Source organism: Mchenga conophoros, linkage group LG6 (genome assembly GCF_057382185.1).
Source record: "Mchenga conophoros isolate Kocher_MC1m ecotype Shallow Benthic linkage group LG6, M_conophoros_male_GT1.1, whole genome shotgun sequence".
Lineage (NCBI taxonomy): Eukaryota > Metazoa > Chordata > Actinopteri > Cichliformes > Cichlidae > Mchenga > Mchenga conophoros.
In genome coordinates, this window is record NC_140531.1 from 39058796 (window position 1) to 39083028 (window position 24233).

General features: G+C 44.7%; 3 protein-coding genes across 8 annotated transcripts in view; 1 reads left to right on the forward strand and 2 right to left on the reverse strand.

Annotated features, from left to right (window-relative positions):
- Nucleotides 1-850: 850 nt before the first annotated feature.
- noctb (nocturnin b) lies at nucleotides 851-15676 on the reverse strand. Of its 5 annotated transcripts, none has more exons than XM_085277971.1 (6): nucleotides 15457-15676; nucleotides 14185-14349; nucleotides 4094-4239; nucleotides 3829-3997; nucleotides 3375-3706; nucleotides 851-3270 (listed from the first exon to the last, which is right to left on the reverse strand). In XM_085277971.1, the coding sequence occupies exons 3-6, from the start codon at nucleotides 4229-4231 to the stop codon at nucleotides 2728-2730; spliced, it is 1182 nt and encodes a 393-aa protein (XP_085134097.1). In that variant the 5' UTR covers nucleotides 4232-4239; nucleotides 14185-14349; nucleotides 15457-15676; the 3' UTR covers nucleotides 851-2727. The 5 variants fall into 5 exon arrangements, with proteins under 5 accessions (XP_085134097.1, XP_085134095.1, XP_085134093.1 ...); XM_085277969.1 differs by having other exon boundaries at nucleotides 14172-14349; XM_085277967.1 differs by having other exon boundaries at nucleotides 14176-14349; nucleotides 15457-15675.
- ccdc175 (coiled-coil domain containing 175) lies at nucleotides 11296-14104 on the reverse strand. The gene has a single exon (XM_085277965.1). It carries the CDS (start codon nucleotides 13637-13639, stop codon nucleotides 11423-11425), a length of 2217 nt encoding a protein of 738 aa, XP_085134091.1. The 5' UTR covers nucleotides 13640-14104; the 3' UTR covers nucleotides 11296-11422.
- Nucleotides 15600-24233, forward strand: part of LOC146573275 (uncharacterized) — an 8990-nt gene continuing 356 nt past the window's right edge. The window contains exons 1-8 of one of the 2 annotated variants that reach the window (XM_085277964.1): nucleotides 15600-15646; nucleotides 15941-16235; nucleotides 19003-19334; nucleotides 19817-19881; nucleotides 19964-20121; nucleotides 20213-20716; nucleotides 21143-22629; nucleotides 23068-24233. The exon at nucleotides 23068-24233 is cut by the window's right edge and continues 356 nt beyond it. In XM_085277964.1, the coding sequence (XP_085134090.1) occupies nucleotides 15995-16235; nucleotides 19003-19334; nucleotides 19817-19881; nucleotides 19964-20121; nucleotides 20213-20716; nucleotides 21143-22629; nucleotides 23068-23718 (3438 nt within the window). In that variant the 5' untranslated portion in view covers nucleotides 15600-15646; nucleotides 15941-15994 and the 3' untranslated portion in view covers nucleotides 23719-24233. The other variant, XM_085277963.1, reaches the window with a different exon arrangement.

Here is a 24233-nt window from a genome sequence, read left to right on the forward strand (position 1 = left end):
AGTTATTGTTAATCTCTGGCTCTCTTCCACAGCGCGTCTTTGTCCCTCCCCCTCCCCTCACCCTCAACTGGTTGTGGCCGACCGGTTCCTAGTAAAAGGGAGTTTTTCCTTCCCAGTTTTGTAAAGTGCTTGGTCATAGAGGGTCATCTGATTGTTGGAGTTTCTGTATACCTTACAAAATAAAGAGGCTTGAGGTGACTGTCGGTTTCTGCTGAGCTGCGGTGCAGGTAGATGTTAAAGTTGAGCAATAAACTACATTTTTAATATCCCGAGCTACTTTATGTTTATCAGCACAAAGCTGAACACAAGAAGCAGAAGTTATGTTTTACCATCCGATATGAAAAGGGTCATGTGAGTCTCCTAATATTATTTCACACATGAAAGTGAAAAAGGGTTTGAAGAGTTAAAGAAATTTCACAAATTCTGAGAATCTGAGCCACCTGTAAAAAAGCTGTTTTAGACTATGATCTCGAGCTTTTTGTACATTATCAAACTTTTTTCCCAAACATTACTCCAGGTGTTTGGATCAAACTGGACAAACAGTCGTGTCACAAATACAGCAGTTACTACATACAGTGATAATATTTACTCATGAGAAGCACGCACAGGGCAGCCTTTCTGCATTCAGTTTGAGTTTACTGAACTTTATCGTCGAAGGCGATAAAGACAAGAATCTGGGTGAAATTCAGTTGTGCAAAATGTCTTTGTTTTGACAAATCCGGATTCCATTCAGCTCAATTGTTTTGTTTTTTTTTTAGGTGAAGCAGAAATCTCAATTATCTCAAAACCTGAACATGGAAATAAAAAAAAGCAAACACTCGTACACCTGGATAAGAAGAGGAAACAGGCCTTTTATTTTTGGAATCAACTCTTTATTGTCATATCACAAGTAAACAACTGAAAGCACATCTAGTTTTAGTTAATTATAAGAAAAAACAACTTTCTCACACGGTTGCAATCATCACACAGGTGGGGTCAGTAGGAATTTGGCCTTAATGTGAAGAAAGGGCTCCATTTCTATTTATTTTACAAATGATTTCATCGGATTTTCAGTTATTTGGTGTTACCTGCCAAGTCTGCACGGGAGGTATCGGAAGACAACAAAGACAAAAACATTCCTGACATGCCAAATTTTTAACCTTGCAAACTACAGCTGACTCATCACTGCAGGCAAAGCAGATCAAAAGAGGCATGAGAGTGGGTGCGAGCAGCTTATTATTATTTAGTCTGTAACGTCTATAAAAAGATGTTTGCAGGGAGGGGACGAGAGGCCTGGCTTCTGTTTGTAATCCACCTGTAGAATAAAGTGCCACTATTGACCAATCACATTTGAGAACAATGTGGTAATGTGGAGGTAGACGCTTTCTGTGCACCACAGACAACAGAAAAGATGGACTTAACTTCCGAATGTTAAAACTGAAGCCCCTGTTGATGATCTAAAAGATGGAAAGTGTTTTCTTTTATATCATGAAAAGGGGGCGACGTTTCTGCTCTGAAATTATAGGGTGGATCAAAAAGAATCATCTGATTTCAAAAGGCTTTTAAAGTAACGGACATGGAAAGTTGTGGTAAATATTAAAATGAATGGCTGAATAGTAAGTTTTACATACAAAACGTACGATGTTCACCAATCCTCAACAGTGCGCCTCTCTGGACACACAACAGCTGTCTGCTCGATCGTTATCGGCGAACAGCTGTGGGAACTAAAGCTCTGTGAAATCAGAGGATTGTTGTTTTTTTTAAAACACACCCTCAGCTGACAAGCTACTAGTTTCAGTTCATCTTATGTGATCATGAGCTAAGCAACCAAAACTGGCACACAGTTTCCAGTAGTTCCCTAAAGGTAGTTCAGTAGTTCATCTACATCAGATACGAAGGTGACTATGGCTAAAGATCATAGACCACACAATACTGCAGAATGGCCATGTACTAATACTGAACAAAGCATTAAGTCTATTTTGTGAGTCAGAATGGAGGGCTATACGCAGGCTCGTCACATTCGGTTACCAAACGCCAAAATGACGACAGCAAAGACGCTCAGCTCCTGGGTCAGTGTGTGACGTCACCGTGGCTGTGCCCTTCTTTACTACTGTCTGTGGTGTGGAGAGCTTAAGAAGGAACCAACATCAAGTCACAAAACTATCGGCTACTGTCAAGCAACCATTTATCTTTATTAGTTTTTAATTTATCTGCATTCATCAAAATTTCAAAAAATAAAAAAAAGGTGCATGAACATAAGGTCTTGGCACAGATATGTGTTGTCGCCAGAAAAGAAGACAGCAGACGATGTCCGATGCATTTCCAGACTCTGTCGTGCCCTTTTTTATTTTTTAATACAAATAGAAAAATTCACTCATCATTTTAATCTCTTAACATCCATCAGGTCATTGGTGACAGATCCAGAGTGGGAAACACTCTACCCTGAGTGGCCTGCAGGATGCTAAGAGGTGAAAAACCTGATTCCACCTCATATGTGTGATACTCAGACCATGTCTGTCCTGTAGTGCATCAGCAGCATGAAGCACAGAGTTCTTAAAGTACGTGTGTGCAGTCTGACGACAGGTAGAGCACACCTGCAGCTGGAATATCTCGTGCTGCAGAGGTACACTGTGTCCCATTAAAGTCTTGGCCATGTTTTGGCACACTGTCTTTATCACTCACATGTGACCTCCTGGTCACACAATAAAGCGAGAAGGAGGAAGCGCTAACCTCAACTCCACAGCGTCATCACTTCCGGTGTGCCGGTTTGTTGTTTCCTTCCCACTCCTCCTCCTTGAAGCTGAAGTCACAAACCAGAGAGAGGTGGTCGGACGGATAACTAAAGGACGGAAGTCTGTTTGGCCCGATCTCCTCCTCGGTGGGCATGTCCAAGACGGCATCCACTCTCAGCGTGTCCTTGGTGTACCAGATGTAGTCCAGAGTACTGCAGCACTCCCCCGTGGGCCGAATCTTCCACGTTGTGTACTCCGGCTCCGTCAAACCGTCCCGGCTGAGTTTCTTGTAAGCCGAGTCCAAGCCGAAAGGCGATGTGGCGAAGCGCCGATACACCTCCTCATTTGGGACTGCGTTGAAATCCCCGCATATGAGCAGAGGTATGTCGGCAGCGGGGTCGCCGGGCTGCTTCTGGACCACATTCTGGAGATGCCAAAGGAGGTCTGACCCCTGAGTGCTGCGGAGCCACTCCCAGCCAGAACGAGCCTTCAGATGGGTCACGGCCACGCACACGCATTTACCCGTGATCCGACAGCGCAGCGTGGTCACTATGGCAACCTGCGATCAGAGAGCAGCGAGTTAGAGTGTTGTAGTTTTATTTTTCCCAGAAAGGCTAAAGCTCCAGAAATACTACACCTGACAAAATTTATTTTTTTCCCCACCTGATTGGTTGGAATCCTCATGGCAGAGAGTCGTATGTTGACGCTGTCGAGGAGCTCGAAGCGCGACTCGTCGTAGAACAGCGCGCAGCCGTCAGGGCCGTTGTTGCCCTCAACGCCCAGGCACGGAGACCACGGCTTGGGGCAGAAGTGGCTGCTGTAACCCAAACCTGCCAGCACCGGCTGCAAGGTGTCGTAGTAGTGGTCGACTTCCTGCATGCACACGATGTGGGGGCGGTAGGTGAGGACTTCCTCCATGATGAGGTACTTCCTGCGGGACCAGCTGAGGGCCTCCAAAGGACACATGACAAAATTGTCGAGTCCTTCGCCCAGAGCTGCAGGACAGGAGGAAGTGGGAGACCAGACTTCAGTAACAACATTATCCACCATGTGTTTTGTGTTCCACCAAAACAGACTCAGAAAGTGTGAATATTAAATTTCCCTGAGTGCACTCTACCTTGAGCCAGGATGTTCCATTGCATCACCCTGATGACACTGCTGGGGGCGCCGTCTCCATCACCGATGTGAACAAATTTCCTGTCGAAGCGAGGTGGTCGGTCCGTGAGGGCCTCCTCGCACTGACGAAGCAGCTCCTCTGGATCAGGGGGACATGGAGAGGACCCCTCCTGCTCCATCGACAGAAGGAGAGACAACACTTAATATTTAGATGAAAATATTCAAAAGAAAAAGTCTGAAGACAAAAGAAAAAGAAGAAAACCTACCGGGCAGAAATCTGGATCCAGCTTTGTGAATGCAGGTAGCTGGGGGTTCAGGTGTGAAGAAGGGAAGGGGAGAAGAGAGCTGGTGCTGCTGAGGGGCTGAGTCAGAGCGTTGTACAGCTTCGTGGCCCCTCCACCCATCGGATACACTGGTGAGGAGGAAAATCAAAGCGACAGTGAAGCATGTGATAGGATGGAGACACATCCACCTTTCTAACATGACGTATAAACTGAAGGTAACACACACATCTGTACTTTTATGGAAAGAATAATCTGTTCTTTCCCAGCGTTTGTTGAGCTTCAGCTCAGGTTGTCGTGTAAGGACCAAGCCATCACAGCGTCAGCAGTCCAGATGAAACAAACCCCCAAAGTGACAGCTGCAACTCAGCCTTTTGTTCTGCTTCAGCAGCATCTGTCGGCTTACACGTGACCAAACTCATTAAACCTAAAAATAACACGTGCGTTTCCCAGTGTGTGTCAGAGACTGAGCTGGATTAAACAGTCAGCTAACAAACTCAGAGTAAAACACCCCTTCCAAAGAAGGCTTTGTACCTTGTTAGCACGTTTCTATGCTTGAGCAAAACAAGCAGTCAATGCAGTGACTCAGTGTTTCACACGCAGAAAACCTAAGAAAACAAACGTGGAGCTGGGGACAGATTCTCAGAGGAGCTGTTTGGGTTTCACCGGTGAAACAGAGAGCAGAGGAGAGAAGTTGAAGTGCAGATATCCAAGTTGACAAAAATTTGTATAAAAGTGACAAAAGCTTCCCCCCAAAAATGTTAAACACAGAAAACAACTTTTAGTTATGAATTACAGGTAGCAGAAGCCACACCCTGCTGATAAAAATCAGTGTGCCACACCGCCTGCTCCACGAGTGTGTAACAGCATCTATATGCAACAACTTCAGAAACCAAAGTGGTTCAGATTGGGCAGATGTTGTACCGAGAGACACTGAAAGAGGTGCAAACTAAACACAAAAAGCAATAATCTTGCATCTCTAAATGTTTTGACTTTCAGCAAGACCAAAGCAAAAAAAGCTGTTATGCTTCAGCATTCCAAGGAGAATTAACAGGCGAAGTAATGCACTCCTCTCTGTAACGCGCACTCCAAGTTCCTTAAATCGGACAAAAAATGTGCTGCAGAGATCAGATTGACCTCTGCTCCGACATAAAAATTCTGACATCCAACTTTTCCTCTCAGCTCTCCGAGACCAGAACTACGCGACTATAAAAGGAGCTGGATGTTTAGGATCCGTGCAGTCTCGCGTGAAACAGACGGAGAACAGCAGCACGTTTAAACAAGCATCTTCATTCTGTTAAAATTTATATTAGTATATTATTTATTAATATGTAACAATAATGCTTTAATTCAGTCACACAGCAAGGCCAGGGTCCTTTTCTTGGAGTGGTGACCACGTAACTTTTCACATAGAAGCGTAAAGCAAAGACTCTGTGTTTACTTACTGAACAGAAATGTGCCAAATATGCTTAAACAAACAAATTTATTTCAAGGCTGACTAAATTAAACCCCACAGTTTTTTTTGTACGTAGCAAAAACCACATGTCCAAAAACTCCATCCTCTCTAATAAGACTTTGCGAGACTAAATTAAGAGCTACTGACGACCAAAACACCCAAAAGAAAAAGCTTCTTCTTACCCAGAGTCTCCATTATGCTCCTCTGCAATGTCCACGGTACTCCTTAGTTAAATGTCCTTAATGGCTCTTTTTAATGCTACCTAACAGATGTGCTGCCTGTCCGCTCGGGAGGCAAAACGTCTGCAGTGTGTCAGGAGACAGTGACAGATGTGCGGTCTGTGTGTGGAAATAACTATGACTTGTCACTGTTGCATATAAAGCCTCAGAGAGAGAGAGAGGAAGAGGAATTATGAAGCGCAGACGTCAGCGGACCATATGGAGCATTAGAGGTCATGTGCCAGACAGAGAGACAGAGACAGAGAGACAGAGACAGGAGGGAGAGAGCGACAAAGTCAAAGAGAGAGAGAGAGAGCGCGGGGCAAACCTGTTGAGTGGCTGATATGACTGACAGATTTACTCTAGCGACTTGGCCCTCGACTAAATATAGAGGCGCACAAAAACACGATACCCCGCACTCATCCTCGCTGATACACCATAACACCTATCACCCGAGTACACTGTGTTAATAGTTTCTAATCACTCTGTGAGAGCACAGCGTGTGAACGTATGGTAACAACTTCCTCATTTTGGCTGTTGTAACAGCAGCGCGCACGCACACACACACACACACATGACTATAATTAACCATTCAGCAGTGCTATGACAGTTTTTTTCCACACATGCTGTAGTTTTCCAACCTGTCAATCAACTTTTTTGACACAAACAATAACAGGCTGCTGAAGCATTTACAGATCTTACACGAGATAACATTCACTGGTTTATCTGGTAAATAGACTGGTTCTTATAAATGGACTGCTTTACACAACTTGCTTCATTCACCCATTCACACAAGCTCCTTTTTTCTATGCTGTTTCTAGGGGCTTTCTGTCTGTGTGAGCAGTTACTGTACAAGCACTAAATGCTGCAATGTCCATTTCAATGTGCTTTGTGCAATTTGAGAGAATGGAGTAATCTGGAGTGACTGTTAAGTGATCTTTTCACTGTTGAGAGTTCACTTATTTGGATGTTACAGTAACAATAGAGACATTCTATTCGTTACGCAGACCTGATCACGATGGATCCTCTACAATTAATTCTCTGTTGTTGGGCTGTTTAAGTGCAGGGCGACACACCCGCCGTCACGGTGTTTCAGATATTTATCAGAGATTTCGACTGACTGGTTCACCGAGCGCCAGGTCGATTCTTTATATAATGTCTCTCGTAGCACTACAAATAAACAATTATATATATCAATGAACTCTGATTTGTAAATTATTAATTCATCCTACTACTTTTCGAGCATGTAAAGTGTGGGGTATCTCGAGATGTTAGTGGAAAAGCAGTTTATTTTTTTACTTTGCTTTTCTGTTTTCCATGTATTCTATTTTATTTATTTTTACATGTTCGAAATCAAAAACAGTCAAATGCTCAAATATTTTTTTGGACATGGAAAAATAAAACTCCCCTGGGACAGTATTCATTTCTCATATCTACGATCACTTCTGATCTTATACTTGGGTCACCTTAAAGGACGCATGCAGCAAGAAGACCAATATCTGTTTAAAACTATTCTGTCGGGACGAATGGTGAGCATAGAAAATGAAGAAAGGACATCATTGGCAGACTTGCTCCAACGCTGCAGGCTTGGGACTGTTAATATGTTTATAAAAGAAAAGAGAGAAATACTCCACATATTTCTGACACTCCCTGCAAGGTACCAAGTGATCAGGGCTGGGGCAAAAGCGCAGCTCTGGGGTTGGCAATGGCACACCAAGGAAAAAGGGGGGAGGGGGATTAAGGAGTTCTGGCTCACCTTTTTGCATCACTGTAAGTATTTAATGATATAATGTTAAATAACATTACCTACAGAGAAAGTTTTCAGCTAAAATAACAGATAGAAAGCAACTCATTCAATTTTGAGAGACAGACTCCCCCTCATCTACCTCACAGTGGTTTGGTCCACTTCTTACCTTTACCTAATGCCTTTACTTTGCAAATTGTAATTGTGCATTCATCTAGATATTCAATAGTAAAAGTAGATCTATTTTTGCTGCTGTTCACCTGCATCAGCTGAACTTTTATCGGTACATAAATCTGGTTTCAAATGTTTTCTCTTTGTATAATGTCTCTAGATACTTTTTATGTGGCAGCCTGTATTTTTCCAACCTGCCAAATGCATAGAAAGAAAAGCTGCACCTATGGCAGTGCATCTGCACCGGACTGCATCAGGCAGCTGCAACTAATAAAATGACCAGTCTGCAGGCAGATGATGGTAATAACTATAATGCAGAACACCAGGTGTATATTTTATATTTCTGTGCAAAAGCATTAAGAACATATCAACATCTAAAGGCAATTAGGTGAAAAGTGGAAAAACAAATCCGACAGAATCATTAGAACGACGGCAATTTAGCTGGAAGAACCAGATCTAGTATTTTGAAACACCTCAAATTAAACGCAAACAGATAAACACCGGTGCTGGAAAATGACTGTGTAAACACATGGAACCAAATCATACTGAGCACACATGAACACATTTTTTTTTAATAATCAAAAAAATTTGAAAAAAAAAAAAAAGTTTGAATCTTGTAGAAATCGGTCGGGCTACATTAAATCTGAGGATGGACAGTTTCAGAGTACTAGCTGAAGTTTCTATATCCACATGTGGTGTAAAATTGTGTGGAATTAACACATGTCCAAACATAACTCAGTTTAAAGTCAAATATAATATAAAGGACGGGGATTTGCAGGGATAGTAACCTATAGTTACCTAACGTCTGTACTTTGCAAATTGTAAACACCGGATGTACAGATCTTTTATTGATTTTTTTAATAGATTTATTGTTTGTTATTTTTCCAAACTACATTTTATTCACTCTGTTACTTTTCTGTGGAATCTTTGCTACTGTGTGGCTGCTGCATTGTTACAGAGCAGCTGTTTATAGAAGCAGGAGCTCGGTGCACATTAAAATCATCACGCTTCTTTTCTAGTAGAAATTCTTCCGAGTTGGTAGCTGTCTACACCACATCAGATGTTCTGTGAGCCCACAAAACCACATTTGTCGTAGTTTATCAACAACAACAAAACATCTAATTTTAGAGGATGACTCACACCTGCACGCTGACCATGCACAACCCATACCTTAAGCTTATCACAGCTGATTTTAACAAAGAGGAAGTCATTTTTAACTGTAGCAGAATCACGAACATCAAGATCACTGAGCATTCACGTGCACGCCGCTGTGTGGTCAGGATGACTCACATCCTGTAGACGACCTGTAGTAAATCTATGTAACTGTGACTAAGTGCACGAGTGTTGGCAGGAGGGAGGGGCCAGAGAGTTGTCACTGGATCCTCTGGTGGTGTATTGACATTTCCATATTGAGGGCAGCTGCCTTGTCAGATTTCTGTGAGGGGGATTTTATGAGTTTGTGCCTTTTAGAGGAGCTGAAACAGCTTTAACTACGTGTGTGATCTTGTGATGTGCTTCATCAAAACCACATGCACGGTCAGTTAAATATAACGAGAAGAATGTTTTTAGCTGCCTGCACCCACCAGCAGTTTGTCTTACACGGTAAGAGCGTCTTAAAAAGAAGCTAAAATGAAAGCAGTCTGTATGCAGAGTTTGTGTCGTAGACATAACTTTGCTGCAGGCTTTAACGTCTATCCAGCTGAGAGACATTTTTATCTCTTTTTAACTCTCTGTGTTACACTAAGCCACTCTGAACTACGCTTTAAGCTTTCTCTCATGGGTATTTTTATACATTTTTCTAGTATCATTTCATGAGGGGCCATTTTTAAATTGCATTATCTAGAAAACTATAGTTTTCTAGAAAAAAAAAATCAACACAAAGTCAGTTTAAATTTCATGGATATATCCAGAGGTTAGGGAACATGAGCCATTGTTTTGGATTCACAAAGTACAACAGGTGCTGGAGAGACACCGAGACAACCCCAATTACTGTAGGGAGTGGTTCAGCTGGTGACCACAGACCATCACTCTCTCCTCAGCCCTGTCCTCTTCACTTCCTGATAGCATGAAACGGTACCTCCGATCCATTCAGGTTACACAGGTAGTCTGAATGGATCGGAGGTCCCCTGGTATGGCACATCCACACATGCTATCACAACCAGGCTTGCAGAGTCTCTCAGCACAGGAGAGGCCAAGAGACGGGCAGTAACACAAGGAGAGTTGGACAATAGCTTAGCAGGGCTTCAGCCCAGCAGAGGGATGAGAAGACGGAGGAAGAGAATTCCCAGAGGCCTGCAAAACAACCTCCAGCTTGCTCATGTGCATGTTTATGGTCTAACTGTCACAAACAGATTGCATGGAGGTGGAATGAGGGCCTTTAGTGAGCCGTGTGGTCACAGCCCAGAAACATTTTTTGTTTACATTTGGGTCAATTGTGTCAACATTTAGATGTTCAGGCAGGAAATTGAGACTTTGGCCATTTGTTGAATTGAGGTGAGACGTTTAGCTGCAGCACAGCATTTCCTAGACTCCATTCTCAGAGTTACATCAGGATACAAAACTATGAGTGTCTGTCAAATTCAGGATCATCCTTTGAGCTGTTGGAAGCTCCCTGTCAGTTACCCTGGTTTTCTTTTCTTAATCCTTTTGGTTAAACGAAGTTTAATGTGGACCAAATTACATTGAGAAAGGTACGACATGTATTTAAACATGTTAACAAACACGGCCTTTAGTGAAACTGAATTCAGCACTCCTGCCTTAGTAACGATAAAATATCTTAAATGTAAGATGAGAACATCAGCATTTGTGTCTTTGTACATCTTGTTATGACTGATAACATTACATTTGAGCCGTGTGTGTCCTTCAGCTGAAGCCAATCGTTAAAAAAAGGATTAACTTTCGACAACAACAGTTTGAGGTAGTGATGAAATCTACCGTTTGTGAAGCAATATCTCAGAAAAGAACAGCTTGTATTGTGGCATCAGATACACCACACACAGAATCCTGAACACGAGATAAGCAGATTCATTTAGAGACAAAGATATTAAAAACATGAACAAAACTGTCTAAATATAAACGAAGGTCCAGCCAAAGCACAAAGCTACAGATACCTTAGGTCAAAGTAAAGTTTACTTCTGGGCTTTTTGGAGACTTACCTTCTTCACTGGAATAAAATGACGACTTCCTCTTAAAACTGACTTTTTGGCAGCTGCAGCCTTGTTTTTCGTTCCGTCTTAGTAAACCAGTATTTAGCCCTCTGAGTACGTGCCTCTGGATACATGTGTGTGCATGTTTTTGTTGAGAGGAAGTACAAGTGGGTGTGTGTTTGACCCTGTAACTGCGGGGAAAGGTCACGCTGAGGAAAAGCCAGATCTATTCTGCCATCTGCTGGTAGGAGTCACACAGGAAATGATTTGTATTTGTGAAAGTGCATGAGAAGTGCAATTATGCCCATCTCGCAAACAAAAACTACTTTCAAAAATTCATCAGCTCCATAAGTTCAGTTTTAAATTGGACCGAGCACCACCTCTGGTAACATTTTTCAGATAATTGTGTCAAGAAACAAAGTGAACCAACCACAACAAAAAAGTATTTCAAATTATCTTCATCTTATACCAAACTCTTTTTTTGTCCACATTACAGGTTAATATCAGGCTCAAACGTTGCCTGTGCACAGACAGCAGGCTGACATCCTGAAGTCAGTCCACTTGTCATCCTGGATAAAGTCAGCTGCATAGTTTCGCTGTGGTCTTGTCTCCCAGTCGTTTGCTGAAGTCGAGCATTTGTTGGTGAAGGAGCGTGCTAATGTTTCCTAACTGCTGTTTCCGATTCTTCAGATGGTCAAGCAGAGAACTAATCGACATGAACAGGACGCCTTCACTGCTCTCGTGGTCCTGGGTTAACATTAAATCCTCCGCCCAGGCTTGCTGTAAGCTTTCCCATAATGCCTCTGTGTCTTGCCTGAACTTCTGAGCCTCCTGCCAGTATTTGTGCGTCTCCAGTTTGGCTGTTTCGATGTCCTCCGTCATCTGACTGATATGGAACTGCAGCCTGCTGTTCTCCATGGTGACTTGCTCCAGTTTCACACCACAGTCGTAGATGCCCACCTCCACGGCTCTCAGCTCAGATGCCTGTCTGTGGAGCGTGTTGATGTGGCACGTTTGCAGCCCCTCCAGCTCAGCCTTCATTTCCTCTTTGGGCTGAAGGAGTTCACTGGTTTTCTCCTTCAGTGCCTGAATTGAAAGCTCCATCTCACTCCTCCTCTTCCTCAGCTCATTGAGAAGCTCTTCCAGCCTGTGGTGCCTGTTCTGCTCATCGCTCCACTCGGCCTCCACCTTCTTCAGAATCTTTTCCTTCTCCTCCACCTCCCTCTGCTTCTCCTTAACACTCTGAGCAACCTTGTCGACGTCAGTGGTGAGCTGCTGTAACTCCTGGCGCTGCCGGCTCTCGATTCTTTCGTACTCCTCCTTGGACCGGGTCACATGCCTCATCAGGAGGCTGGCATCAGTGGTCTTGGGCTCCTGCCTCAGGAGCGCTTCTTTTTTTTGAAGCAGCTCCTCATATCTTCTCTGGGTACTACTAATGTCAGATGTCATTTTCTCAATATGCTCCTCCTGTTTCCTCTTTGCCTCCTTCAGGAGCTGCAGGAGTTGCTCTTTCTCCTCCTGAAGCCAGCCCACATTCTTTTCTCCTGCATCCATATTGCTGCGTAGCTCTTCCTGATTCCTCTCAACGAGACGCTTGTTAATTACATCAGTTTCCTTGAGCTCTTTGACCTGCTTCTCCATCTCTTTGATCTCCCTGCCATGCTTTATGATGGAGGCAATACGCTCCTCCAGTTGCAGCCTGGACCACTCCAGCTGCTTGGAGATCTGCTGATGCTCAGCCCTGACCAAGTTCTCTTTAGTGTGCCGATGCTTGAACACCTCACAGACCTGAGTCAGGGCTGCCTCTAAATGCTGTTTTGATGCTCTGCCCTCCTTTATTTTACTGTCCATTGTGACGATTTCCTCTTGCAAGTTCTGCACAGTGAGGCTGAAGGCTTCCTCCAACTCATGCAGTTCCTCCTTCAGCAGATCCCTCTGTTGCCTCAGCTCCCGTTGCTTTTGGACTTCCCCTTCCAGCTGCTCCTCATGATGGTGCCGTGACACATTCAGTCTGTGTATGTTGTTCTCGACCTTACCCAACTCATCCATCAGCTCATCCAGCCGTCCCTGGGCTTTGTCTTTCTTGTTGGTAATGCTATCCAGCTCTCTTCTGCTACTCCTGTTCAGGTGGTTTTGCTGCTCTGTCTGCTCCTCAACATTGCTCACCTCTTCCAAGAGGTCATTTCTTTTCACGGAGGAGGCTTGTCTCTCCAGCTTCATGTTCTGCTCCAGGGTTAATCTGTCCTGCTCGACGCCGGCAATGCAGGACTTCAGCTCCTCTATATTCTCCCACGTCATGTTCAGCTGCATCTGTGAGCTGTACTTTAGGGAAAGTAGATCATTCAGAGTAGCCATGATGGTATCATGGTTAGCCTTCGCCTGATCCCGCTCCAGGTACAGGGACTTGTTTTGGCTGAGAAGGGATTCCTGCATTTTCGTAGCTTCTTCTTGGAGCTGAGAGACTGCACTGAGATCTTTGCACAGTTGCTGGATCTCCTCGGCATTTGATGCTCGCGCCGCTGCTACATCAGCCGTGATCTCCTTGCTCATTCGTTCACGCATGTTGCTGATCTGGTGTCTCAGTTTGCTGTTTTCTATGCTTTCCACTTCCAAGTGTTCACGAGCAGCACGCCTGTCTGCCTCCAGCTCGCTGACAGCAGTCGTTATCTCCATCAGGTGGAGGCTGGCCTCAGGTGCGAACGGTACCTCCTCCTCTTTCAGGTATTCGTCCAGCTCCTTTAAACGCTCCAGAACCACCATAACCGATGAAAAGTCGGGCACCAGTGAAGAAGCCATATGTGACTACGTTTTGGAGCGTGTTAGCGGCACTCCGAGCCGTATACGGAGCGTTTCAAACAGATGCTCGCTGGCACGGATGACTTGTGTGTGCTGTCGTCGGGGTAACAGCTACCCCCCTGTCTGCTACTTGTTTAAAAAAAAAAAAAAAAAAAGGCTGGTGGAGTCAGTCCAAAATCCTAAGCTATTTAACCCACGATATTTGTTTGATTCATTTTATTAAGTAAAGCCTTCACCTGAAGCCTTTTCTGCAGCGTTAAAGTTCATACAGCAGCTAGCAATCGCCGATAACTTATGAGCGCTGTCGCCAGGGCAACGGTGTCCCCATCGCTACTAGCTCTACGGCAACCCGGTGACGTCAGCACGCTCGAAGCTACCTATCAGCCAAGTGCTAACCGCCAGAAAATAGCCCCAGGAAAACAAAGCAAGTTTGGCGAAGTCAGTGTTTGAAACGTGAATAGAAAAAATACTGTGTGCCCCCGGTCCCAAAATGTAAATGCTACAACTGTCAGCAGTGGGGTATGGTGCTTACCTACCTGGCGTACCCGATTTGGGGGTGATGTTTGGGTTCAGTCAGAAGGACCACAGCTAACATCCAACGCAGGCAGGGAGGCCGGCCACAGCTGCCTGGGTTGCCAGATTTTACGGTTTCACGTAGGGTTTCTGCTGCCTCTCATTTAGCCCGAGTAATATTAAATGCCTAATGGGGCCTAACACACACACACAGAGCGAGAGAGAGGAAGAAAATAGATGGATGGATGATAAATAGATCTGTTGTCATGATGGGTATTCATATTAAAAAAAGTGTAGCTGACCCTTGTAATCCACAAGGCTTCAAACCTGTCAAAGTGCTTGGTTTCTGTGGGTTTTTCTATTCCCAGCTCTGTGTGATTACAAGGACAGTCAATATTCCTAATACGGTCATGTCAGGAAACCCCACCCACCCGCTTTCAAATAAGCCAATCAAGAGAAAGCTGGTTTCAATAAAGGCATTGGTGAGCTACAACAGTTTTTATTTCAACCCGTCAATAATATGCTGCAGCTTTCGCCAGATCTCACCCTAGCTGAGCACTTTATAGCCGATTTTGAACCAAGGTGATGGTGCTTCCTACCATCATCATCATCATAATATAGCGTGAGAGGAAATATCTTGCGAAAAACTTTTTTTTCCTATGTAAACTTTGTGCATATTTCAGCTTTTTTCTCGTCTGCACAAACCATTAAAAAAAATCTTTTACTCTCACCGTGTGTTTATACACCACTCTGCACATAATTATGAGTTATTATTGATCTCTGACTCTCTTCCAAAGCATGTTTTTTTTGTCCTGTCTCCCTCCCCTCAGCCCCAACCAGATGACTGGCCCTCCCTGAGCCTGGTTCTGCTGGACGTTTCTTCCTGTTGAAAGGGAGTTTTTCCTACTTACTGTCGCCAAAGTGCTTGCTCATAGGTGGTCATCTGATTGTTGGGGTTTCTCTGTATTATTATAGGGTCTTAACCATACGAGGCAACTGTTGTTGTTGTGGCACTATATAAATAAAACGTCTACCTTTTATCAGAAGCTCCAGAATCTAACAAGTACTAACATAATACATGAAATAAAATTACATGGATAGTTCTTTTTTTTTAATGTGTGACAATCATTTGATAATTTGTAGCATGCAATGGCAATATCAGGAAAAAAAAATCCTGTAGTAGGACAGCATCAGGTCAAGCACAGCCCATGTCTGCAGCACTGGTCCTCAGGACTCCTGGGTTTTTGATACCCTTTTGCAGCTGCCCGCTTTACACACACACACACACACACACACAATTTTACCTTTACGCTGGCTTTGATAGCTGTTTTCCTCCTTAACCTTTTCCGAGGTTTGTGGAGACTGTGTTTATCTTTATAGGCAGTCGGTGTTTTTTGCCGGCGTATTGAGAACAAGATGTGGCAACACTCGGCCGTCGCAGTGTGCTGTCGTCAGTCTACAGAGAAAGACGTAAAAAGCCCAGAAATAGAGCAGGTAGAAGGCCATGCGGTCCCACTGGCTGCAGTTCTGTGTGTGTTTAAACAAAAGCTGTGGACGCTCTTTGACCGGTTTCTCATTTTAAAACCAAACTGAGAGCTGTGAGATTTTTTTTCACATCTTTGAAGGGAAGTGATTTATTAAAAACACGTGTCGTACACATGCCTGCAGTCAGGAACTTTTAAGATATTGATTGGTATCTGCTGCTTTTACTTTTAGAAAGAAAGTTTTCGCCGTCATTGACCTGAATCTGTGCGGTACAAGAGCGTTGCATGTAATCAGGTGGTGTAGTTTTCCTGTCTATGCATCGCAGATCTGGTAGCGGGGCTGCAGAGCTACAGAAACATGGATCTTATCAGTAAACCCAGAAGCAAGTCCATCGTGTGGCTGTATTTTGGCTTAAAGGCGGATGAAAAGGGGCGACCTTTGAACACCGGTGAGGCCGTTTGTCGCCTGTGCCGAAAAATAGTGCTGGCAAAAGGTGGAAATACTACTAATTTAAGAAGCCACCTGAAAAGGCGACATCGTGCTGATTTCTTTGAGACCACTTCCTCCGCGACCGCGGGAGCTTTACTTGACACTCAAGGTGATTTTTTTTTTTAACCTAAAATAATTTCTTCATTGAAAACTTGTGGAATCTTAAAGTATGCATTAACTTATTTTCTCATATGTCTGAACCCTGCATGCCTCCAGCCCAGCAAAGCCGATCAGACATGGCTGCTCACATGGCTCACCTGGGGTTGCTTGAAAGTTGCATTTTAGTGCTGTGACAAAAAAATAGTCCCTGAGCCCCGACGCTGCTTTACTATGCAGCTTTTTTACAGTTAACTTGCAGACAAGGTGTGTTTAGTACTGCGCCTGTGCACACTCACAATCTGGTAGCTTTTCTAAACAACAGATCGATCATCAACCGGATGATACTTGGCTCAGATAATGTGCATTTTTTATACCGTACGCGCCGAATAAACTGTACCATACTCTATGCACAGCGGTGTGTTTTACATCAGGAAGTCCCGCAATAAATGACGAATAGCTATCCAGTCACACATGCGCAGTTGATGCCATGGTATAAACCGCTTGTATCCATAACCACTGTTTCATGCACATTGAGAAAGACTGGGTTTGTGTTCCGTGTAACTCCCACTGCCCACAAGCAATTTTTCTAAAAGGTGTTAAGCCGCCCCCTCTAAAAACAAAACAAAACCCTCCCATATGAGGAAGAAATACTAATACAAATAGACCCCTCTCTCACTGTTTCAGTAATGTTAAGGTTCAGGCTCTGGTGAGGTGTTCCACTATGTTCTTTTCTATCCAGATATACTTTTACAGCACTTTGTTTGGGAATCACTGACAGCAGCTTTATTTTTCAGCATGACAATCAGGTGCTTTTTAGATGGTATTGCATGATGGATCAAAATCCAATGACATCACTGGGTGAAATGCAGCCCCAAGCCATGATAGAGCCTCCACTGTGTTTTACAGATGCCCGTATACCCTTGTTTACCTCCTTTGTACATATTGGAAAACATTTGATCCAAACATTTTATAACTTGGTTTCATCACTTCACCAGACCTTTTTCTTTCAGCTGCCCTCTTACTGACACAGCATGTAACTCTGGGTATTCGAGTTTGCAGATTTTGATGCCAGATGCAACCCCAGAGGGATTTGTGTCTCCACCTGTGCTCAAACCAGGGATCTCTTGCTTGATAGATGAATGTGTAACTCACTACACAATCTGCCTCCTTTGAAGCACAATATAAAAACTGTTGGCTCAAGACTGTTGCAGAGTGCTTTGGAGGTGCATGACTAAACTGTGTCAGATCGGTTTGATCCACATGTTATCTTCAGCTTTACCTGTATTTTGCCCCTGTCAGTTTTATCTATTTAAAAAAAATGATCTAGGTAAAAGACAACTTATTGGATAACACTGACTAAAAGGAGTCTCTTCGCCTCTCATGTTTTTGAAGATAACTGTCCTGGTCCTGTTCGTAGTCCTTGCTCTGTCAGATTAAAATGGAGGCTCTGTTCTTCATTTTCTTGTTGCTTTACCAACTGATGATGGCTTTCTTTCATAACTCAGGGTGAGCACGCACAGAGTGTATTGAACTGCAATCAGCTGTTGTGCAACTGGAAACTCTGAGCATCCCGTCTCAGAGTTAATCAGCTCAGAGGTTATGGCTAGACTCTCCCTGCAGGACTTAATTATATGGGCTCAGTGTTGGCCTACATGTGTGAACATCAATCGTGCGAGCCAGAATCGATCACAGCAGTCGCACTGTCCACCATCTGCGTGGCCCCGGGCTCACAGCGTGCACAGATACGCCGAGGTTTGGGGAATCACTCAAATACAATTTTATTAAGTCACCTGACCCCATTCCTCTGCAGCCGTAAGCAGCAGAGCGTGATATTACCACAGAGCGATTCAGACAGCCCAGCAGGGCCTGACAAGTGGGTACTGCTGTCAGAAGTCCATGTGAGCACACTGTCTTTGCAGCAGCGGTGCAGTGGCTTCATTATTTCAGTGATGATAGTTTGAGTAGACACCATCTCGAAAGTTAAACTTAAAGCTTCTGTTATGATCGACCCTGATGCTACAAGAGCCACCAGTGACAGCATTTCTTTTTTAGTGCCTTTACGGGCTTATTTTACTCTGCAGGCTTCAGGATGGGCTGGTGGGAAAAGACAAGACAAAAAAACACTCAGTGTGATCTGACTGAAGATCATCAAATCCAAATAAAGAGAACAAAATGAAAAGTGATTAAAAGGAGGGGGAAAGATTAAATAAAAGCCATCAGCCACTTGTAGACCTGATCTGCAAAATTATTGGTAAGATCTCACTTCACGTACTGAACACAGATTTAATGGTGACTGGTGTTCTTCCTGGTGGCTGGGAGCGTTGCTGTCACCCCGGCGGGCGGGCGGGTGGTGTGGACACGCAAGTTTGTCAATACGATAACTCGAGAATGAGGCAATGTAAAACTTTCAAATTGATACCATGGGTGCATCTATTAAATATCGAGTTCAAATCCCAGCGACTTTGACTTGAAGGTCAGAGGTCAACGTTTCTGAAAATCACCTTTTCTTTTCAAATTTGTACAATAAACATATCATATGTGCATCTGCTAGGAGACGGCGGGCTAGCACTGGTGGCTGCCTGTAATACAGACGTTAAAGTTTGTCTGTATTGTATTATTCCCCTCATCTGAATACAGCAGCTTCCTGTCTTTCTGAATTCTGTTGCTTAAAACGACCCAAGAAAGTGGAACTATGCTCCGTGAAGATGAATCCCGACCCTGAATTTTCAGTAATATCTCTGTTGTTTCATTATTTCTCTATTATATTCTTTTTCCAGGTTTGGATCTCAACAATGAAGAGTTCTTTGAGGATGTTCCCTCGCTCCAGCCTACTTCCAACCAGAACTATGTCCCAGATGCGGTGTTGCCGCCCGGAGACCCGTGGCTCCACAGCGGCCCCTCCCGGGCGGCGCTGTCTCTGCCTTCCTGCCTGTGCCTCTGTGGGGACCTCGGGTCTGGACTATCTGCTTCTGGATCTTTGGGCGAGGAGCAGAATGGGGAGATGAAGGTGTACGCCAAGTGCCACCTTCAGCAGGGTGTCATGTTTGGACCCTTTGTAGGAGAAGTGTGCAAGGGACAGATGCCGGCCAACCTCAAATATGCCTGGGCTGTGAGTAAAACGAACGATCACTTTTGTTCATACAGCATCGTGTAGACAGTTTTTGGATGTTTAGTTTTTTTGTTATAAATTATAAGCCGTGTTGATTTAAGAGGCCGTATGGACAGATTCCAGCATAGCCTCAGCTCTTAATCAACAATGGTTTCTGTAAATTACATAACGGGAAGTAAAATGGGAAATTGATCAGCGAATTGGACCCCATATCAGTCTGTTGCAGTCTGAAAACTGAGAGGGAAAGCAAAGTATTTTGCTTTAAATAAAGCAAATATTTTGTTGTCTTTAAATAAAGAATTACAAGATATAATTTTATTTTGATAGAAGTTGTTCTTCTAGCAGAATGACTGGGAAGAAACCCAACAACAATGACAAAAGCTGTGTGTAAAGAATCCCTTTTTGTGCTTTAAAAGTTTAATCTTTGGGTTGTTTCCTATTGGCCATATGTTAACACAAAGATGGGCTTTTTGTGTTTTTAGATCAGAGACGATGCTGCTTTTATTTACGTGGACGCTTCTGATGAAAACAAATCTAACTGGATGAGGTGGGCAGTTTTTATGGTTCCTTTTGCTTATTTTTATCTTCTGATGTAGTTGCAGACTTCACGCATTTGTTGTGTGTTTCAGGTATGTCAGATATACCAGCAGTGAGGAAGAGCACAACCTGGACGTTTTCCAGTTTTACCGTCGTATCTACTACAGGGTTTCCCAGCCCATCTCAGAGGGAGCAGAGCTCCGGGTCTGGATCGGCAAGGATTATGCCACCCTTCTGGGTCTGGGGATGGGTGAGCTCTGTCCCACTTTTTAATGCAGTACAGACTGAAAGGTAGCTCTGTAAAGGTGCCTGATACATTTGTCTTTGTCGGTGATGTACAGGTGACAACGTGAAATGTGAAGTTGGAGACAAGGAGACGGCTCTGCGCCTCCTGCAGGACATTCAGTTGGTCACCCTCCCGGAGCCGAGCAGCACTTCCTTTTGGTCAGATCACAGCCAATCACAGAGCCCCATGCCTGTCATAAGCGACGTGACGACGATGTCGAACTCAGACGCCGTCAGCGACCCAGGCAGCATGATCACTGGCTCCTCCTTCGTCTCCACCTCTGTCATCTCCTTCCCGTCTCCTCACACGATAGAAAAGTATGATTTTCTGCCTGGAACTGAGAAACTGCTGAGCAACCCCAACGCCATCCAGAACAGCCCGTGGTACTTCTTTGGACTCGAGCCCGACCCCACCGGTCGGCCTCTGGACCGAAACACGGCTGTGTGCAAGCTGTGCATGGAGCACGTGAGCTGTGCGGGAGGAGTGCCAGATCTCCAAAACCACCTGACCAACAAACACCACTTCAAGCTGAAAGACAAGGACCGGAGTCTCACACTGGGTAACTCTCTACTTCCTGTTTGCAATGCACAGTGCCAGAAGTTATTAGGTTAAAAGAAAGAGTAAGTGATGCAGAATCTCTGGGGGAAATTTCATTAATAAACATCCCAAAGTTATTAAAGCATTTAGTTATGGGGATTCATCATCTTGGACAGATGAATGGGTGTATTAAATCATGTCCTTATCTATTTTGTAGGGATTGTATTTTGACCACACTTTGACTTGATCCCACCTAAATCAGTGGGATTCATAGAAAAGATTATTTTCCTCAACGTATTTTGTTATTGTGCAAAATCTGTGAGTTAGAAAACTGTTGCTTTTATCAAATATGCAGTTGCAGTTACTTAACTCTTGTTTGTTATAGAACAGAAAGGAATTTAATTCTGTTTTAATTTCCTATTTAAAAGCTGCTTTTTCACAAAAACAGGTCAACAACGCTCTCAGCCGCTCACACTTACCAGCGGTCTCATCAGCACTCTCCCCTTGGTTCTGTCCACTCAAGTGACCGATGCTATCGTCAACTTTCTTATCGTGGACCTCCAGCCGCCATCTCTTGTGGAAGGCGAAGGCTTCAGAAAGCTGATTCTCACACTGCTGCCTAATTACAAGGAGCTGCCGTTGTCCTGTCAGCTCGAGAGTCTGCTGACGGACCACCACGCCCGAGGCAAGGCGAGCCTGGCTCGGCTGCTCAGGAGGAAAAGTGAGAGCGGAGAGAGCGAGGAGGTTAAGGACTACACTGCTCCCATTGAGTTCGAGCACAGGAGACGTGGGCGAGCTTCCAGCAGTCAGAAGGAAGTTCCTTACTTTGTGACATTGAGCGCAGAGGTTTGGCTCCACAACTGGCAGGGAAACACTGAGAGGTACCTCACGCTCTGGGCGCACTACGTAGACAGTAGCTTTAGCTTTCAGAACATTGCTTTGGCGACCCAGCGGCTGACAGAGAGCGGGGGGGAAGAGCACGCCGTCCGAACGGTGGAGGCCCAGGTGAAGGTGATGGCGCACGAGTGGGGAATCTCCCAGCCTAATCTGATGTTGCTGGGAGGTGAGATAAGGAACAAGATGAGGACACAGCCAGTAAAGAGCAAGAAGGGGGCAGAGGTTGCAGGAAGCGCCTCCCATCCGAACTCAACAACGTTCCTAGAGAGGGAAGACTCTGTGTCGCCCGGGGAGCCGGAGCACGCTGACAGTAGTGAAGGACTTCCGTCTGTTCCTTGTTTTTTCAGAGCCGTGCAAGACTGTGTGGAGGAAGTGATGTCACATCCCGTCATCTCCAAAACTCTCAGCCAGTTCCAGGGTTTTCTCTCCACCCTGTTCTTACCAGTTGCTCAGAACAAATGCTCATACCAGCCTCATACCCAGAACCTCCTCAAAAGTCTGACGAAACAGGAGCGTGCCAGACTTGCGTCGTGGGCACACAGCCAGCCAACCTGGAATAACCTTTACACTTTACTGAGCATGCTCATCAGACACAAAAGCCTCTTTTGCTGTGTAATTAAAGAAATAAAAGGCGAGGGTTTGTCCAAAGAAGATTGCGCTTCAGAGTCCAGTTCAAGTGGCAGCTCCCACGCCAATTCCACCTCCAACACATCCTCTACGGGTGTAACGTCTTTGCGCTCTGAATGGAAGGTTCTGGAGGAGCTCTGCTCGGTCCTCAAACCTCTGGACGTGGCGTGCCGGACTCTCGCCAAGGAGGCGTTCCCCCGACTGTCCCTCATCAAACCTATCCTCACCGGCTTGCTCTCACGGCACCTCGTGTCCCGGCCGTGCGATTCGTCGTCCATCTTGAAGGAGGTAAAGAGGATGATGAGGCGGAGCCTGGCACACTGTTATGACAGCCCTGCTGTGAACAGAGTCCTGAGCATGGCGTGCTCCCTCGACCCCCAGTTCCACGGACTGGGCTTCATGGAGGAGAAGGTGAGTCGGAAAGCTGGCACGCAGGGAAAAGAGTGCCTTAAAACAGCTATAGCACTCTCTACAAATCAAATCAAGATGGCTAATTTTGATATTCAATGAGACATTTAGCAGGCACGTTGTATAGCAGTGTATCGACTGCCAACTTCCAATTTGTTTTTATGTCTAACATGTTTTCCTTTTATTATTAAATTGACTTTAATAAACAGGATTTACCAAAAAGTTAAAGATAAAATAAAAAAGTGGAAGCAAACAAATCTGTCCACACAAAGGTCTTTCACTTCTTTGGATTTGGAGTTGGATAGCTAGAGGGTTTCAGGGTGGAGTCACAGTTGATCTCTAACACAACACATTTTCACATTATGATAAGTTTCTGATACAACAGAGAGGTTTACATTCTTGTTTTTTTTTTTTTTATTTGTGGTTTCTGGTGTTTTCTAGGACCGGACGGAGACTTTTGATTGGCTGAAGAAAGAGGCTGTGAGGATTGCAAAGGAGGACAAGAAGCGGAGTCGAGGTAAGAAGAACAGCGAGAGGAAGAGAAGCCCCTCCCCCGGGTCACCAGAGTCAGAGAGCGACTTCTTGCGCAGGAGTAAACGCCTCAAAGAGTCCCGCCCAATCAACTTCAGAGAGCTTTTCGATGAAGATGATGAGAGCGACGTGGAGGACAGCGAGCCAGGAGACCCGGGCTCTCAGGGTGGGCTGTCAGGTATGGAGTTTCTGCTGGGAGACCTGTTCTGCTCCGCCCCCAGGAGCAGACAGAGCTCTGTGGAGGAGTCTATCGATATGGAGATGTCTGTCTTCAGAGCTGACAAAGGGGCCTCGTTGGGCGTGGAGCCCCTGCAGTGGTGGAGGACGAAGACGGTGCAGTTCCCACTGCTGGCCACAGTGGCACGGGCCTACCTGGCTGCCCCCGCGGTGGTGGGAAACGGCGCGCAGAACTTTGTGGAGGAAGGAGGAGGAGCCACGTACAGAAAGAGATCAAATATTCCTCCAGAAAGTTTGGATGCAATCCTCTTTCTGCATCACAACCACTTGCTCACAACTGAGAGTGGGCAAACGGCAGCTCGGAGCGACGACAAGATGCCATAAAGGTGCAAAGTTAAACATCCCCAGCTGTGCCATTACAACTTCGCAAACAGAAACCAAAGCCCTAGCACAACAATTAAAAACACATGATCAACAGGTTGGCGCACACTCAACGGCGCGCTCATTAGAAAGAGTTTTTATTTTCAGGTGTGTCGTTTGCGAGGCTGAAACATCCGTCTCTGCCGTCCAACACTTCCTGTACTGAAAGCTATATACAACACTATGCATGCAGCAGATTTAAGGAGGCTCCCATTAGGCTCATTTTTAGCATTATCATTTTATTATATGATTCTGCTGAAGCAAGTTTACATGCTTTAATTTTTCCAGCATATTTTTACCCAAAGCTGTTTGAGAAGAGCCATCCTGTTTCACGTTACGAAGAAATTGCTGCATTTCAGCACAGTCGGCTCACGAGTTAATCCTCAATATTTTCCATCAATGTATTTTCCTACAGCACACACACAAAAAAATCTAGATTCATTCTGAACTCTATCAACTACTTTTAAACCTGAAGTCCA

Coding starts and splice junctions, on each gene's coding strand:
- ccdc175 (XM_085277965.1), bottom strand. CDS start 13,639: ATGGCTTCTTCACTGGTGCCCGACTTTTCATCGGTTATGGTGGTTCTG.
- noctb (XM_085277966.1), bottom strand. Junction 3,707..3,828: donor ATGGAACATCCTGGCTCAAG/GTAGAGTGCACT, acceptor CCTGTCCTGCAG/CTCTGGGCGAAGGACTCGAC. Junction 3,271..3,374: donor TGAGGATTCCAACCAATCAG/GTGGGGAAAAAA, acceptor CTCTGATCGCAG/GTTGCCATAGTGACCACGCT.